The 18,666-nt window shown below is 40.3% G+C and overlaps 2 protein-coding genes across 5 annotated transcripts in view; one reads left to right on the forward strand and one right to left on the reverse strand.

Annotated features, from left to right (window-relative positions):
* LOC142340576 (uncharacterized) overlaps nt 1-18,666 on the forward strand; it is a 200,557-nt gene that overhangs the window by 164,457 nt on the left and 17,434 nt on the right. The gene's annotated exons all lie outside the window — the stretch shown is intronic.
* The window catches only part of LOC142340572 (protein arginine N-methyltransferase 5-like), a 102,388-nt gene that overhangs the window by 28,046 nt on the left and 55,676 nt on the right, over nt 1-18,666 (reverse strand). Inside the window, exon 2 of the mRNA XM_075391240.1 lies at nt 10,094-10,283. Coding sequence (XP_075247355.1) covers nt 10,094-10,274 — 181 coding nt within the window. The 5' untranslated portion in view covers nt 10,275-10,283. The remainder of the gene's footprint in view (nt 1-10,093; nt 10,284-18,666) is intronic.

The raw sequence follows: 18,666 nt of genomic DNA on the forward strand, positions 1-18,666 counted from the left end.
CTATACAACAGCTACTACAACAACAACAAAAACTATGTTGGCTTTATGAAACCAATTTTAAATCGTCCTCGGAGAAACAGCATTATGTCGTGAAGTAGCACATGGTAGAACCAAATGTGAAGTAGCACCACATGACGTAAACCACATATTCAACTGCAGTAAGAACAGCAGGGACCTGAAAGTGATTGACCTGTGCGAAACACCAGTAGAGGTAGCCAACTCGCAGGACTTAATACCATCAGTCCAACACAACAACACTGCACAGAATAAAATCTGCCTTCCTTGCCCCGATGTTGAGGATGCCCCTACTTGCCCCCTATCCCGGTTACCGCATGTCATTCACCATAGCGTAGATGCAGCAAGTTCGCCGCACCACAAGCAAGTAGTGGATAGGCAGTCACACTACTACTAATATATCTATTTTTATTATGATACAAATGCATCTAGGATACCAGCTTAAAACGGCAATAAGCGCCTGTATCCCGCCAAAATTACCTGCGAATTGCAGCTCTATACAACAGCTACTACAACAACAACAAAAACTATGTTGGCTTTATGAAACCAATTTTAAATCGTCCTCGGAGAAACAGATTATGTCGTGAAGTAGCACCACATGGTAGAACCAAATGTGAAGTAGCACCACATGACGTAAACCACATATTCAACTGCAGTAAGAACAGCAGGGACCTGAAAGTGATTGACCTGTGCGAAACACCAGTAGAGGTAGCCAACTCGCAGGACTTAATACCATCAGTCCAACACAACAACACTGCGCAGAATAAAATCTGCCTTCCTTGCCCCGATGTTGAGGATGCCCCTACTTGCCCCCTATCCCGGTTACCGCATGTCATTCACCATAGCGTAGATGCAGCAAGTTCGCCGCACCACAAGCAAGTAGTGGATAGGCAGTCACACTACTACTAATATATCTATTTTTATTATGATACAAATGCATCTAGGATACCAGCTTAAAACGGCAATAAGCGCCTGTATCCCGCCAAAATTACCTGCGAATTGCAGCTCTATACAACAGCTACTACAACAACAACAAAAACAATGTTGGCTTTATGAAACCAATTTTAAATCGTCCTCGGAGAAACAGCATTATGTCGTGAAGTAGCACCACATGGTAGAACCAAATGTGAAGTAGCACCACATGACGTAAACCACATTTTCAACTGCAGTAAGAACAGCACGGACCTGAAAGTGATTGACCTGTGCGAAACACCAGTAGAGGTAGCCAACTCGCAGGACTTAATACCATCAGTCCAACACAACAACACTGCACAGAATAAAATCTGCCTTCCTTGCCCCGATGTTGAGGATGCCCCTACTAGCCCCCTATCCCGGTTACCGCATGTCATTCACCATAGCGTAGATGCAGCAAGTTCGCCGCACCACAAGCAAGTTGTGGATAGACAGTCACACTACTACTAGTATCTATTTTTATTATGATACAAATGCAACTAGGGTACCAGATTAAAACGGCAATAGGCGCCTGTATCCCGCCAAAAAATACCTGCTAATTGCAGCTCATAACAACAGCTACTACAACAACAAAAACTTTTGTTGGCTTTATGAAACCAATTTTAAATCGTCCTCGGAGAAACAGCATTATGTCGTGAAGTAGCACCACATGGTAGAACCAAATGTGAAGTAGCACCAAATGACGTAAACCAAATTTTCAACTGCAGTAAGAACAGCACGGACCTGAAAGTGGTTGACCTGTGCGAAACACCAGTAGAGGTAGCCAACTCGCAGGACTTAATACCATCAGTCCAACACAACAACACTGCACAGAATAAAATCTGCCTTCCTTGCCCCGATGTTGAGGATGCCTCTACTGGCCCCCTATCCCGGTTACCGCATGTCATTCACCATAGCGTAGATGCAGCAAGTTCGCCGCACCACAAGCAAGTAGTGGATAGGCAGTCACACTACTACTAATATATCTATTTTTATTATGATACAAATGCATCTAGGATACCAGCTTAAAACGGCAATAACCGCCTGTATCCCGCCAAAATTACCTGCGAATTGCAGCTCTATACAACAGCTACTACAACAACAACAAAAACAATGTTGGCTTTATGAAACCAATTTTAAATCGTCCTCGGAGAAACAGCGTTATGTCGTGAAGTAGCACCACATGGTAGAACCAAATGTGAAGTAGCACCACATGACGTAAACCACATTTTCAACTGCAGTAAGAACAATACTGACCTGAAAGTGATTGACCTGTGCGAAACACCAGTAGAGGTAGCCAACTCGCAGGACTTAATACCATCAGTCCAACACAACGACACTGCACAGAATAAAATCTGCCTTCCTTGCCCCGATGTTGAGGATGCCCCTACTGGCCCCCTATCCCGGTTACCCGCATGTCATTCACCATAGCGTAGATGCAGAAAGTTCGCCGCACCACAAGTAAGTTGTGGATAGACAGTCACACTACTACTAGTATCTATTTTTATTATGATACAAATGCAACTAGGGTACCACATTAAAACGGCAATAGGCGCCTGTATCCCGCCAAAAATTACCTGCTAATTGCAGCTCAGTACAACAGCTACTACAACAACAAAAACTTTTGTTGGCTTTATGAAACCAATTTTAAATCGTCCTCGGAGAAACAGGATTATGTCGTGAAGTAGCACCACATGGTAGAACCAAATGTGAAGTAGCACCACATGACGTAAACCAAATTTTCAACTGCAGTAAGAACACCACGGACCTGAAAGTGATTGACCTGTGCGAAACACCAGTACAGGTAGCCAACTCGCAGGACTTATTACCATCAGTCCAACAAAACAACACTGCACAGAATAAAATCTGCCTTCCTTGCCCCGTTCCCCCGATGTTGAGGATGCCCCTACTGGCCCCCTATCCCGGTTACCGCATGTCATTCACCATAGCGTAGATGCAGCAAGCTCGCCGCACCACAAGCAAGTTGAGGATAGACAGTCACACTACTACTAGTATCTATTTTTATTATGATACAATTGCAACTGGGGTACCAGTTTCAACGGCAATAAGCGCCTGTATCCCGCCAAAAATTACCTGCTAATTGCAGCTCAGTACAACAGCTACTACAACAACAAAAACTTTTGTTGGCTTTATGAAACCAATTTTAAATCGTCCTCGGAGAAACAGCATTATGTCGTGAAGTAGCACAACATGGTAGAACCAAATGTGAAGTAGCACCACATGACGTAAACCAAATTTTCAACTGCAGTAAGAACAGCACGGACCTGAAAGTGATTGACCAGTGCGAAATACCAGTAGAGGTAGCCAACTCGCAGGACTTAATACCATCAGTCCAACACAACACTGCACAGAATAAAATCTGCCTTCCTTGCCCCGATGTTGAGGATGCCCCTACTGGCCCCCTATCCCGGTTACCGCATGTCATTCACCATAGCGTAGATGCAGCAAGTTCGCCGCACCACAAGCAAGTAGTGGATAGGCAGTCACACTACTACTAATATATCTATTTTTATTATGATACAAATGCATCTAGGATACCAGCTTAAAACGGCAATAAGCGCCTGTATCCCGCCAAAAATACCTGCGAATTGCAGCTCTATACAACAGCTACTACAACAAAAACAAAAACTATGTTGGCTTTATGAAACCAATTTTAAATCGTCCTCGGAGAAACAGCATTATGTCGTGAAGTAGCACCACATGGTAGAACCAAATGTGAAGTAGCACCACATGACGTAAACCACATTTTCAACTGCAGTAAGAACAGCACGGACCTGAAAGTGATTGACCTGTGCGAAACACCAGTAGAGGTAGCCAACTCGCAGGACTTAATACCATCAGTCCAACACAACGACACTGCACAGAATAAAATCTGCCTTCCTTGCCCCGATGTTGAGGATGCCCCTACTGGCCCCCTATCCCGGTTACCGCATGTCATTCACCATAGCGTAGATGCAGCAAGTTCGCCGCACCACAAGCAAGTAGTGGATAGGCAGTCACACTACTACTAATATATCTATTTTTATTATGATACAAATGCATCTAGGATACCAGCTTAAAACGGCAATAAGCGCCTGTATCCCGCCAAAAATACCTGCGAATTGCAGCTCTATACAACAGCTACTACAACAACAACAAAAACTATGTTGGCTTTATGAAACCAATTTTAAATCGTCCTCGGAGAAACAGCATTATGTCGTGAAGTAGCACCACATGGTAGAACCAAATGTGAAGTAGCACCACATGACGTAAACCAAATTTTCAACTGCAGTAAGAACACCACGGACCTGAAAGTGATTGACCTGTGCGAAACACCAGTACAGGTAGCCAACTCGCAGGACTTATTACCATCAGTCCAACAAAACAACACTGCACAGAATAAAATCTGCCTTCCTTGCCCCGTTCCCCCGATGTTGAGGATGCCCCTACTGGCCCCCTATCCCGGTTACCGCATGTCATTCACCATAGCGTAGATGCAGCAAGCTCGCCGCACCACAAGCAAGTTGAGGATAGACAGTCACACTACTACTAGTATCTATTTTTATTATGATACAATTGCAACTGGGGTACCAGTTTCAACGGCAATAAGCGCCTGTATCCCGCCAAAAATTACCTGCTAATTGCAGCTCAGTACAACAGCTACTACAACAACAAAAACTTTTGTTGGCTTTATGAAACCAATTTTAAATCGTCCTCGGAGAAACAGCATTATGTCGTGAAGTAGCACAACATGGTAGAACCAAATGTGAAGTAGCACCACATGACGTAAACCAAATTTTCAACTGCAGTAAGAACAGCACGGACCTGAAAGTGATTGACCAGTGCGAAACACCAGTAGAGGTAGCCAACTCGCAGGACTTAATACCATCAGTCCAACACAACAACACTGCACAGAATAAAATCTGCCTTCCTTGCCCCGATGTTGAGGATGCCCCTACTGGCCCCCTATCCCGGTTACCGCATGTCATTCACCATAGCGTAGATGCAGCAAGTTCGCCGCACCACAAGCAAGTAGTGGATAGGCAGTCACACTACTACTAATATATCTATTTTTATTACGATACAAATGCATCTAGGATACCAGCTTAAAACGGCAATAAGCGCCTGTATCCCGCCAAAAATACCTGCGAATTGCAGCTCTATACAACAGCTACTACAACAACAACAAAAACTATGTTGGCTTTATGAAACCAATTTTAAATCGTCCTCGGAGAAACAGCATTATGTCGTGAAGTAGCACCACATGGTAGAACCAAATGTGAAGTAGCACCACATGACGTAAACCACATTTTCAACTGCAGTAAGAACAGCACGGACCTGAAAGTGATTGACCTGTGCGAAACACCAGTAGAGGTAGCCAACTCGCAGGACTTAATACCATCAGTCCAACACAACAACACTGCACAGAATAAAATCTGCCTTCCTTGCCCCGATGTTGAGGATGCCCCTACTGGCCCCCTATCCCGGTTACCGCATGTCATTCACCATAGCGTAGATGCAGCAAGCTCGCCGCACCACAAGCAAGTTGAGGATAGACAGTCACACTACTACTAGTATCTATTTTTATTATGATACAATTGCAACTGGAGTACCAGTTTCAACGGCAATAAGCGCCTGTATCCCGCCAAAAATTACCTGCTAATTGCAGCTCAGTACAACAGCTACTACAACATTAAAAACTTTTGTTGGCTTTATGAAACCAATTTTAAATCGTCCTCGGAGAAACAGCATTATGTCGTGAAGTAGCACAACATGGTAGAACCAAATGTGAAGTAGCACCACATGACGTAAACCAAATTTTCAACTGCAGTAAGAACAGCACGGACCTGAAAGTGATTGACCAGTGCGAAACACCAGTAGAGGTAGCCAACTCGCAGGACTTAATACCATCAGTCCAACACAACAACACTGCACAGAATAAAATCTGCCTTCCTTGCCCCGATGTTGAGGATGCCCCTACTGGCCCCCTATCCCGGTTACCGCATGTCATTCACCATAGCGTAGATGCAGCAAGTTCGCCGCACCACAAGCAAGTAGTGGATAGGCAGTCACACTACTACTAATATATCTATTTTTATTATGATACAAATGCATCTAGGATACCAGCTTAAAACGGCAATAAGCGCCTGTATCCCGCCAAAAATACCTGCGAATTGCAGCTCTATACAACAGCTACTACAACAACAACAAAAACTATGTTGGCTTTATGAAACCAATTTTAAATCGTCCTCGGAGAAACAGCATTATGTCGTGAAGTAGCACCACATGGTAGAACCAAATGTGAAGTAGCACCACATGACGTAAACCACATTTTCAACTGCAGTAAGAACAGCACGGACCTGAAAGTGATTGACCTGTGCGAAACACCAGTAGAGGTAGCCAACTCGCAGGACTTAATACCATCAGTCCAACACAACAACACTGCACATAATAAAATCTGCCTTCCTTGCCCCGATGTTGAGGATGCCCCTACTGGCCCCCTATCCCGGTTACCGCATGTCATTCACCATAGCGTAGATGCAGCAAGTTCGCCGCACCACAAGCAAGTTGTGGATAGACAGTCACACTACTACTAGTATCTATTTTTATTATGATACAAATGCAACTAGGGTACCAGATTAAAACGGCAATAGGCGCCTGTATCCCGCCAAAAATTACCTGCTAGTTGCAGCTCAGTACAACAGCTACTACAACAACAAAAACTTTTGTTGGCTTTATGAAACCAATTTTAAATCGTCCTCGGAGAAACAGCATTATGTCGTGAAGTAGCACCACATGGTAGAACCAAATGTGAAGTAGCACCACATGACGTAAACCAAATTTTCAGCTTCAGTAAGAACAGCACGGACCTGAAAGTGATTGACCTGTGCGAAACACCAGTAGAGGTAGCCAACTCGCAGGACTTAATACCATCAGTCCAACACAACAACACTGCACAGAATAAAATCTGCCTTCCTTGCCCCGATGTTGAGGATGCCCCTACTGGCCCCCTATCCCGGTTACCGCATGTCATTCACCATAGCGTAGATGCAGCAAGTTCGCCGCACCACAAGCAAGTAGTGGATAGGCAGTCACACTACTACTAATATATCTATTTTTATTATGATACAAATGCATCTAGGATACCAGCTTAGAACGGCAATAACCGCCTGTATCCCGCCAAAATTACCTGCGAATTGCAGCTCTATACAACAGCTACTACAACAACAACAAAAACTATGTTGGCTTTATGAAACCAATTTTAAATCGTCCTCGGAGAAACAGCATTATGTCGTGAATCAGCACCACATGGTAGAACCAAATTTGAAGTAGCACCACATGACGTAAACCACATTTTCAACTGCAGTAAGAACATCACTGACCTGAAAGTGATTGACCTGTGCGAAACACCAGTAGAGGTAGCCAACTCGCAGGACTTAATACCATCAGTCCAACACAACAACACTGCACAGAATAAAATCTGCCTTCCTTGCCCCGATGTTGAGGATGCCCCTACTGGCCCCCTATCCCGGTTACCGCATGTCATTCACCATAGCGTAGATGCAGCAAGTTCGCCGCACCACAAGCAAGTTGTGGATAGACAGTAACACTACTACTAGTATCTATTTTTATTATGATACAAATGCAACTAGGGTACCAGATTAAAACGGCAATAGGCGCCAGTATCCCGCCAAAAATTACCTGCTAATTGCAGCTCAGTACAACAGCTACTACAACAACAAAAACTTTTGTTGGCTTTATGAAACCAATTTTAAATCGTCCTCGGAGAAACAGGATTATGTCGTGAAGTAGCACAACATGGTAGAACCAAATGTGAAGTAGCACCACATGACGTAAACCAAATTTTCAACTGCAGTAAGAACAGCACGGACCTGAAAGTGATTGACCAGTGCGAAACACCAGTAGAGGTAGCCAACTCGCAGGACTTAATACCATCAGTCCAACACAACAACACTGCACAGAATAAAATCTGGCTTCCTTGCCCCGTTCCCCCGATGTTGAGGATGCCCCTACTGGCCCCCTATCCCGGTTACCGCATGTCATTCACCATAGCGTAGATGCAGCAAGTTCGCCGCACCACAAGCAAGTTGAGGATAGACAGTCACACTACTACTAGTATCTATTTTTATTATGATACAATTGCAACTGGGGTACCAGTTTAAAACGGCAATAAGCGCCTGTATCCCGCCAAAAATTACCTGCGAACTGCAGCTCAGTACAACAGCTACTACAACAAAAACTTTTGTTGGCTTTATGAAACCAATTTTAAATCGTCCTCGGAGAAATAGGATTATGTCGTGAAGTAGCACCACATGGTAGAACCGAATGTGAAGTAGCACCACATGACGTTAACCACATTTTCAACTGCAGTAAGAACACCTTGGACCTGAAAGTGATTGACCTGTGCGAAACACCAGTAGAGGTAGCCAAATCGCAGGACTTAATACCATCAGTCCAACACGACAACACTGCACAGAATAATCTGCCTTCCTTGCCCCGATGTTGAGGATGCTCCTCCTGGACCCCTATCCCGGTTACCGCATGTCATTCACCATAGCGTAGATGCAGCAAGTTCACCGCACCACAAGCAAGTTGTTGATAGGCAGTCACGCTACTAATAAATCTATTATTATTATGATACAAACACAACTAGGGTACCAGTTTAAAACGGCAAGAAGCATCTGTATCTCGCCAAATTTACCTGAGAATTGCAGCTCTGTACAACAGCTGCTACAACATTAAAAACTTTGTTGGCTTTATTAAACCAATTTTAAATCGTCCTCGGAGAAATAGCATTATGTCGTGAAGTAGCACCACATGATAGACCCAAATGAGAAGTAGCACCACATGACGTAAACCACATTTTCAACTGCAATAAGAACACCTTGGACCTGAAAGTGATTGACCTGTGCGAAAGACCAGTAGAGGTACCCAACTGGCAGGACTTAAAACCATCAGTCCAACACGACCACACTGCACAGAATAATCCGCCTTCATGGCCCCGTTCCCCCGATGTTGAGGATGCCCATCCTGCCCCCCCCCCTAACCCGGGTACCGCATGTCATTCGCCATATCGTAGATGCAGCAAGTTCGCCGCACCACAAGCAAGATGTGGATAGGCAGTCACAGTACTACTAATATATCTATTTTTATTATGATACAAATGCAACTAGGGTACCAGTTTAAAACGCCAATAAGCGCCTGTATCCCGCAAAAATTACCAGCGAATTGCAGCTCTGTGCAACAACTACAACTTCGTTGGCTTTTTGAAACCAATTTTAAATCGTCCTCGGAGAAATAGCATTATGTCGTGATGAAAAAGTAGTTGATACTTAAGGTAGCAAGAAATCGTGAATTAGACAAGGAGGCTCTGTAATGTACTTTCGCACATAATACTCCAATCCTGTAGACGACAAACTGCTCAATTTCCACCGAATGGGGTGGAACAAAAAACTTGCAAAATCATTTGACATTTTAGGTCACCTTTTATCACCCGAAAAGTCATTAAATTTACTGCAACTTAGATCAAATAGATTAAAAAACCCTCTGAAGTCAATCGACAATTAGCACCCGGTAAGCACCTTTATTCTGCAAACCTAAACTATCGGATAGGTTATGGACCCATAGCCGCTGATAGCCATGCAGGAAGCAATACTTTCTCATTTTCATCTCAAACAGAAGCAGTAAAAGTATTTGGTCCGAATCAAGAACACTAATAACATAAAACATAACTAACTGACGACCGGCGAGCAGTTGTATTCGGAAGAAGCCAGCTGACGCTAAGGGATGCTAGCATTAAGTGGGGGGGGGGGGGGGGGGGGTAAGCTAAAAAGACCACAGGACTACTATAATTGCTACAAACTTTGCTTGAGAGCAATACATTATTAAAAATGGATTATCCAAATTTACATCACCAATTTGCTACGGAAAGGAAGAGAAGTGAACCTATAAGCTAGTACTTAACCCTTTCTGCATCCCCCACGTATTGTGGGCGTAAAATTTTTAGGCCCACGTGCATATTTTTTACATAAACGTGCTATATAAGAATTAAAGTAGTACTGAAGGCAAAAACAATATATTCTCATCAAAAAAATGTTCATCTTACTTTTAAAGCTTCGCTTGGCAGAGTTACATTCCGATGATGACTGTGACGGTTCTTTAATTGGCAGCACAACAAACTCATATCCTGACTCTTTTGTGCATTCTAGTGCGCTTTTGATGTCACCACAGGAGGACAATTCAACACCTGCAGACAGCCGTTCTCGTTTCTTGGGTGTGGCAGACATTATATATCTGCAGTTACAAACTGAAGATACTACGAGTTGTACAATCAATATGCGAAACGCACTCACTAACAGTATAAATGTATCACCAAAAACAGGTACAAAAACGAAAAACTTAATTTGACGCTAAAACATATATTATCCAAATTGAAAGTGCAAAGATAAAAATATACAAAGTTTTCTTAACAAACGTGCGCTGGTGAATAAGTAAAAAATACTGTTTAATGCAGAGATCACTCACGTCAGCTATTCAATAATAGAGGTGTGTTGTTAGTTGTCATTTATAATATGGTGACCTTTTAAATACAATGTCTATTAGTACTGTAATAAACTACACACCTCCAATGGTACTGTAATGACATGGCTGTCCTCTGATAGGGATACCCAAAGAAAAGTACAAAAAGGAAACTAATTTGCATAAAAAATGGTTACCATAGTTAAGAGCTAATTTTCTGATCATAAGTAATCCACAACTTTTGGGGTGGTCGTTTCACTAGCTCAATAATTGGTTGTCCTGCACTTTTACAATTAGCTTTCAAAAAATTTTTTGCAGCCGATTTTTTTGTTTTGAAAAAAAACAAAAGGTCATCTGAATATATTTTTTTTTTAAAAAAAAAAACATTTCCATTTCTTAATTTCATTTCAAAAATTTAGAAGTTCAGATTCCTATTTATTGAGATAACTGTACCAACAGAGAAAGCTGAAACGTGACAGGTTCCAATGGATTGAATGTGCCACTTCATGACATATAAAGTGCTACATAGCAAACGATTACCTAATCTAAAATTGAAGCAATTTTCAAAATTGAGCTCTTTTCAAAATTGAAGCACTATTTGGATGTCTATAACTTGTTGTTTCCAATTTTAAGCATAAGCTGCAGGCATCATGTTAAACTAATGTCCACTTAAAATAATGCCTAAATCTCGGAGTTGAAAAATTCCGGCAAAACATCAAACTGAAAACCATCTGAACTTAGACAAAAGGTCAGCAAATACAAATTCAATTTTAACTGCTCTATAAATGACAAAATCGTTCATTTTCTGACTCTTTCCCGCTCATAACAGAACACTTTCAACTATGCCTGTTGATGTTGTAGTAGATTTACGGCAACTGTTGTTATTGCTGAAGGGAGTGATACATCCTAGTCGTTAAAATTTAAAACAACGTCCATTTATTTTGACATCACTCCAGTGACATCCCCCCCCCGCTATTTAAAGGTCGATTGGATCAAACTTTTGAAGAAAAACTTAGCACTGAGGACGAGCTTGGGAGAAACAAAAACCTCTAACGAAAATTCCCATCTCATAAAAAAGTGGTTTGGAATAGCAAGGCCTTCGAGTGCAAAAAATGTGAGAACTGTTATCACAAAATGTCAAAAGGTAAGTAAGGGGCAGTACGAAAAAATGCAGGACGTTGTTTGGAAATGCTTTGAATGCGAACACTCACCAACGAATAGCCAAACTTGAAGAAAACGCAAGATATGCAGATGACATAATTTGCACAGCTGAAGACAACACAAATAATTTTCTTCAAATTGGAAACGATTTGCATAAAATTAGATATACACAATGAAAAAAAATGGACAACAAACATAAACAAGCCTTCTTGGATATGGCAGTCTACGTTGATGAACCAAGCAAAGTCTCTTGTAAATCGTCACAGAACCCAAAGACACTGGAACAATTCTAAATTTCCGTAGCTGCGCTCCTCTTCATATCAAAAGAAATATTGTACAGAGTACAATCCATAGACTTTTTCGTTCTACAAGCAACTGACGCAGCCCTAAAACTCAGTGAAAAAATATGGCGGAAAGTCAAGATTCCAAAAAAGTGGTCGTCAGGCATTGTTAATCGGACAATTGGAAAAACTTTAGGTCAATCAAAAAAGACCGCAAAAACAACAGCGGAAATCAACTCAAACATTAAGCTAAAGCAGAAGGACATACCCATTTTTTTCTTACCTTATAGGGGCCAATTCAGCATTAGACTGAATGAAAAACTGCAAAAGGTAACGCATCTTGCAGTGATCTACGCAACGCCAAAACTAAAACCCTGTTTAAAACCTAACGAAAGTCTTTGTTTGTTTTCACCAGCATCTAAAATAGCTCTAGGTATACGAAATAACATGTAATGTACGCAATTCCTACAATATCCGGTCACATAGATGCAGACACATACACATAACTTGCAGATATAGTGAGAGTAGACATTGTCTCCTCTATGACGTTGGACATGATCAGTGGTGTTCCCCGAGATTCTCTCATGGGGCCGCTAATGTTCTGCATTTTCGTGAATGATGTTCCAGCTGTCGTCAAGTTTGGCGATCTTTTTCTGCATGCGGATGATTTAAAACTCTTGGCACACGGAAATCTTGAGACAGAGATTCAATCTGACCTCGTACAAGTTGCACAATGGGTGAAAGAAAACAAGATGGAGTTGGCTCCAAATAAGTGTTCTCAATTAGTCATTAAAGGACGTATACTCAGTTTTTAACTTGCCGGAGGCCCTCTAGAGTCATCGAACTCAGTAACGGACCTTGGTGTACTTATCAATACTTCGCTAACTTGGTCCGAGCATTTGGAAATTTGATTTCAAAAGACCAACAATGGATTTTTGTAATTGAGACAAAATCTGTCGATCAAAGTGAACGAAAAAGTCAAGATGTGTCTCTACAAATTGATGCTACTGCCGAGTTTGACGTATGGGCCCCGTTCATTCACGGTTCTCGATTGGAATTGCACAAACTAGAAAGGTTTCAAAAGAGAGTACTGAACTAGATAACGAACAAATTCAAACTTAACCAAAAAAAGCTTCTATTTAGACAGGATCTAATGTTTCTCTCTGCGTGTCTGCAATTGAACAGCTTACTTTTGTCGATTTTGCTTAACAGAAGTTCTATTATTGCCCCATTCCAATTCCGCGTGACGCAGAAAAGAAAAAAAATCTATTCTTAGACCTCAAAAAGGTCAGAACCGAAAAAGACCTACACGAGTTCTTCTACCAGATAGCCGGATTGGGAATATTATTAGATATGAAGTTGTTATCTTAAATCCGAATGGTTTAAAAACCCGAATTATGAAGATTCTGAAAAATCGTCAAAACAGTTTCTCAGAGCGGAACGTGTGTCCTTGGCAGCTGGCATGTGATAGCCACCTCTGCCGATATCAGTGGCCAAGATTATAAACCAACAACAGGGAGAAATTACTTCGAGACAAACTGAAAATCCCCAACAACAACAATAAAAAACAACATTAAAAACGTGGATGGCAGACATACAGCCTAATTGTTGTAATAAACTTAATAAATTGCTTCAGGTTTGAATGCCTCCCAAAATTTCCCGAGCCTCAACATCAGAGGATGACGACCAGTGAGCAATACACTATATCGAGTGCATTGGGGTCGCAGGAGCCAAGTGTCTGTCATGGGTACCTACGTGGCTGCCAAAGAACACCACGAGAGGATTCCTGGACCAACTCTTCCTGTGTTGTTTCGGCATGGCCCAAGAAGTGTCCAATATGAGAGCAGCAGACTGGTGAAAATGATGTGAGTCGGAAAGTGGCAAATCGCATCAATGCAGATTCCACGAAGCAATACCGTTGGAGAGAAAACATCCGTACTCGTGGTATTCTCGAGACAGACAATGAGGATCGATACACGAAATTAATTGATGCAGTGGATCAAACTGGCATCACAATCAAGAGAGAGGATATCAGCTTGAAGTTCTCGGATATCAGCTTGATATCGCCAGAAGTTTCCCAGCCCTAAGGGTACTTGCCCAATTATAGCAAAATTCGTCTGGAGTTTTTGTTTATGACTCCTAAGAAAAACTTGCGATATTCTGGCAGTTTTGTCTATATCTATGATGATATAACTCTTCTACCAGCGAAAATTGCAAAGAACTTACGTGAGCAGTCCAATATTAATGCAGTTGGTATTTTGAATGAGAGAATTGTGTTATAAGAAAATAACAAGGATGAAAGTGCGTTTGCAAATTTTATCGAACTCGAAAAATAACATGTTCCACAACTAGTGACTGATGCCTGCAAAACAACTCCAGTTTTCTGCTAGAGGGCCATCTTAAAAACTGCAATCAAAACAAATTGAGTCAGTTTCCTGTAGGAGATAATTGGATAGTACATCTGAATATAAAGTCGATAAGAAACATTTGCATAAATTAGAATCTTATATCAAAAATTTGCGGGAAACAAACAATCGGTAGTTTTTCTATCCGAGACATTGCTGTGCGAACAAATCAACGAAATATTATTTGATTCAAGGGAATCTATCTCAATGTTCTGTCATATCGGCATCTCAAAGAATGGTGAGGTAGACATATACTCCCATCAATTTCTGAATGTTCGGAAAGTGAAGTTTCAACTTACCTCGCTAAACCTGGTTGCTGAAAAATGTAAAAATATGATGAAATTGTCCTATATAGTTGTGTGTATTTATTGAACTTTATCGACTGGCAGATTTCGTAAAAGATATAAGTTTGCTTCTGAATGATCTTAGAAAATATACTGCGCCCATTTTTTAACTCGTTACAAAGTGTGTTCTACCTCAAGGCTCTCTCTTAGGACAATTAATGTTCATCACATATATAAACGGTTTATCTTAGATTGGATAAAACTTGATTCCTTTTCTGTTTGCTGATGACATGAATTTTTTGTATGAGCAGGATAAGGAAAGCACGCAAACTCTTATCGAAGAAGTTGGAGAAATGCCATACTGTTTTGAAAAAATAAAGTTATCCTTAATCAATGAGTAAAAACCAATTAGGTCCAGTTTTTGGGCTCCGCAACAAATTTTTTTAACTTTAAATGGGAGTTCAATTTTTCCATCAGTGTCAGTAGAATACCTTTACATTGATCTGTACGATAAATTGAATATCAAGGATCATATCAAAAGGTTAGAAACAAATTGATAAAACACTCACCAATTGTCGTAAGACTGAGAAATATTGTGGAGAAACTTACTATTGAGATGCTAAGGAACATACCTTCAACCCATATTTCAATATGCCATCATTATTCGTGGATATACGTCAAGACGATCACTAGTATCTATTGATTTACTACAGAAGCGAATTCTAAGATTGATTAACTTCCAGCCAACAGAATCAACCGAAGAACTATTTACCAGTCATCAAATTTCAAATATCTATGGAATTTATATCGACAAAGTCATAAAGCGAGTAAAGAAATTACGGTAAATTATCTGAATGAATTATTGGTTGGAAATAAAAATGATACCCAAGGTTCAACTCTAGCTTTTTATCTTGTGCCAAGCATAAGAAACCAAGTCCAGAACAATTTGCTGACTTACAGAGGAATTACTCATCTCAACAAACTGAGAAGTAGTGGAGCCCTTCGTGTGGATTCCTGGAAGCACAAAAAATCTTTTTAGAGGTGAAGTCAAAAAAAGGTTGTAAAGACGTAATCAACATAATATTCACGTGTTTGTCTCACTCATAAATTCTCCTAGTCGTCCCTCCAATTATAGGTTGACACCTAATGAGGGTCCTCTCTGATGGTTTAAACATAAATGGTTTGCCGTCTACAACGTGCAACCATCGAAAAAATTAACTTTTTCTGATTCTTCGAAAAAGACTCACAGGTAGGTCAGCCTGTGAGCGAATGTTGTTAACAATTTTGAAAGCGTTTGATTGGCGTACGATAGATCAGTGCAAAGTACCACAAGAATTCGAGACTGACTTATAGCACAAAAGTAGCCATTGCTGAAGACAAGCCAGGAGTACCGTAGCCAGGAGTTTAAATTGAAATACTAGTCAACAGTTGTTATGTTTCTCAATTCAAAAACTATATTTTGGCGAATCAAAACATTGAATTTTTCCAAAATGTTACTGAAACTGTAAAAAGTTACCAAGAACTTCAAAAATCTAAATTCAACGATCTTGAATATAAAATAAAAACAAACGGGAAATCAAAATTTTAGATAGTTTTGCTTATACCGATATAAAGTAATCCGAGAACTTTCAATTTTTCTGTTTTTTTATTCTTTAACTTGAACTTGTTTTAATTATAGAAAGAATTTTCAGATACAATTTACTTGATGATTCTAGGTATAGCAAAAAAAATTGTGCCTCAAAATTCAAATTTTTTGATTGATTCAGCATGGTAACAACATCCAATTATTTTGCTCCAATTATTAAATGGCGTATCATTTAAATTGAGGAATCTCAATCTTGAAATATGAAATAGAACACTATTGCATAAGATTAGTGCAATACACGTCAGCTTAGTGTTGTAGAGCTCCTTCAAACTATGGAGTTAAGCGTCTCAAATAGTTCGGTGAACCGCATATTGAAATAGTCAGTGAGCCTTAAGAGTCTAAGAGATCTTATTGCCCCCGGTTTTTACCTGATAATTTATCGATACTACATCCAATGATACTTCATTGGAATGGGGTATCAAATTAGATTAAACTCATTTCAGCCTTAACGCCATAGTAATCATGGTTTCATACGAACTAATGGTAAAAATGGTTGTTCCAAATGATTGATCTCGTCATCCCAAAGCCAAAGAAAAGGCGTCAAAACTATATCTAGTGGATCTCGAACGAGAATACCCAACAACTCAATATAATGAAAACTGAGCGTAGAAAGGTCTCGAAGAAGGAAAAATCACGCGAAGTATGCTATAATGATGAAAAGCAACGTCGGAGGAGATGCATGACAGGCGCAAAGCTCTATTACAAGAATTTTTTTGCTTGAAGAAAAAAATTATAAAACTTTGAATGCTTGCAGAGAGAGAAAGAGAGGGAAAGAGAGAGAGAAGAGAAGAGAAAAAGAGGAAAAAGAGAAAGGAGAGAAAGAGAGAGAGAGAGAGAGTGAGAGGAGAGAGATTGGCGATTGAGATAGAGAGAGGGAGAGAGAGGAGAGACAGAGCGTGAGTGAGACAGGAGAAGGGGAGAGAGAGAGAGAGGGGAGAGAGAGAGAGAGAGAGAGAGAGAGAGAGAGAGAGAGAGAGGCAGAGAAAAAGAGAGAGAGAGAGAGAGAGTTAGAGAGAGAGAGTAGAGAGAAGAGAGAGAGAGAGAGAGAGAGAGAGAGAGATAGAAAGAGAGGAGAAAGAGAGAGAGAGAGAGTGAAAGAGAAGAGGGAGCAAATCAAAACATTCAAATGTTTCAAAATGTTACTGAAACTGCAAAAAGTCACTAGGAACTTCAAAAATCTACACTCAACTATCTTGAATAAAAAATTAAAAACAATCAGGAAAACAAAACTTTAGAAACTTTTGTTTTACCGATACACGGTATTCCGAGAATTTTCAATTCTACTGTCTTGTTTATTAGTTGACTTGAAATCGTTTTAGTTATAAAAAGGATATCTTTAAGTTGCATTTTACTTGATGTTGCTCTATATAGCAAATTTAAATATACATTAAATTTTCATATTTTTGTTATTGCGTTAGTTTTTTAAGAACATCCGTTTATTTTGCTCCATCTATAAATGGCGGTATCATTTAAGTTGAGAAATTTCAATTTTATATGTGAACCAGACCACAAAAGAAGGGTATTATTGCGATACACCTGAGCATAATGTTGTCAGGCTTTTAAAAGTGCACTTCTTACCATACAATTAAGCGTCTAGAATGGTGTCGGTGAACCGCATATTGAAACAGTCAGTGAGCCTTAAATTTCTATGAGAACTTACTCCCTTCTCCGGTTTTTACATAATAATGGCAATTTTGAGAGCAAAAAATTAAAAGTCCAACAAAAAACACGATCAGACGAAAACTTAGCAAAACAATAAAAAGCATTTAAAAGACCAACAGGACTGCAATAACTGCTACCAACGGGTCTTTCCCAATATATCCCTCAGCTTAATGATCCGATAACCTATATTCCAACCCTGTCAAGATACTAATTGTACTTTAATTGAACTGAATCAGTCAGTGAGCCTTAAAATTCTATGAGAACTTATGCCCTCCACGGTTTTTACATGATAGTGGCAATTTTGAGAGCAAAAAATTAAAAGTCAGACAAAAAAACCGATCAGAGCAAAAGATAGTGAAACAAAACATTGCATTTAAACGACCAGCAGGACTGAAATAAATGCTACCAATGGATTTTTCCTAATATAGCCCCTCAGCCTCCTGATGAGAGAACCTATAGTTCCTCCAGTCATGATACAAATTGCAACAAAACGGGGGGTTACAATTTCATGGGACATTAAATGGGAAAAACCCTTACAATCTTTGTCTCAGTCTTACGAAACTGAAATGTGTAAAAGTGTTCAAAACAACAACTAAGCAATAAAGCGCCATTTTGTTTCCAATTTTGATCACCAGATGGAATTAGAAAGCGTCAAATATGAATTATATTAGGAAATTTTTGATCATCAGTCTATTAAAATCCAATTGGTCATTGAACGAAAG

This window comes from Convolutriloba macropyga, chromosome 6 (genome assembly GCF_964194025.1).
Source record: "Convolutriloba macropyga chromosome 6, txConMacr16.3, whole genome shotgun sequence".
NCBI lineage: Eukaryota > Metazoa > Xenacoelomorpha > Acoela > Convolutidae > Convolutriloba > Convolutriloba macropyga.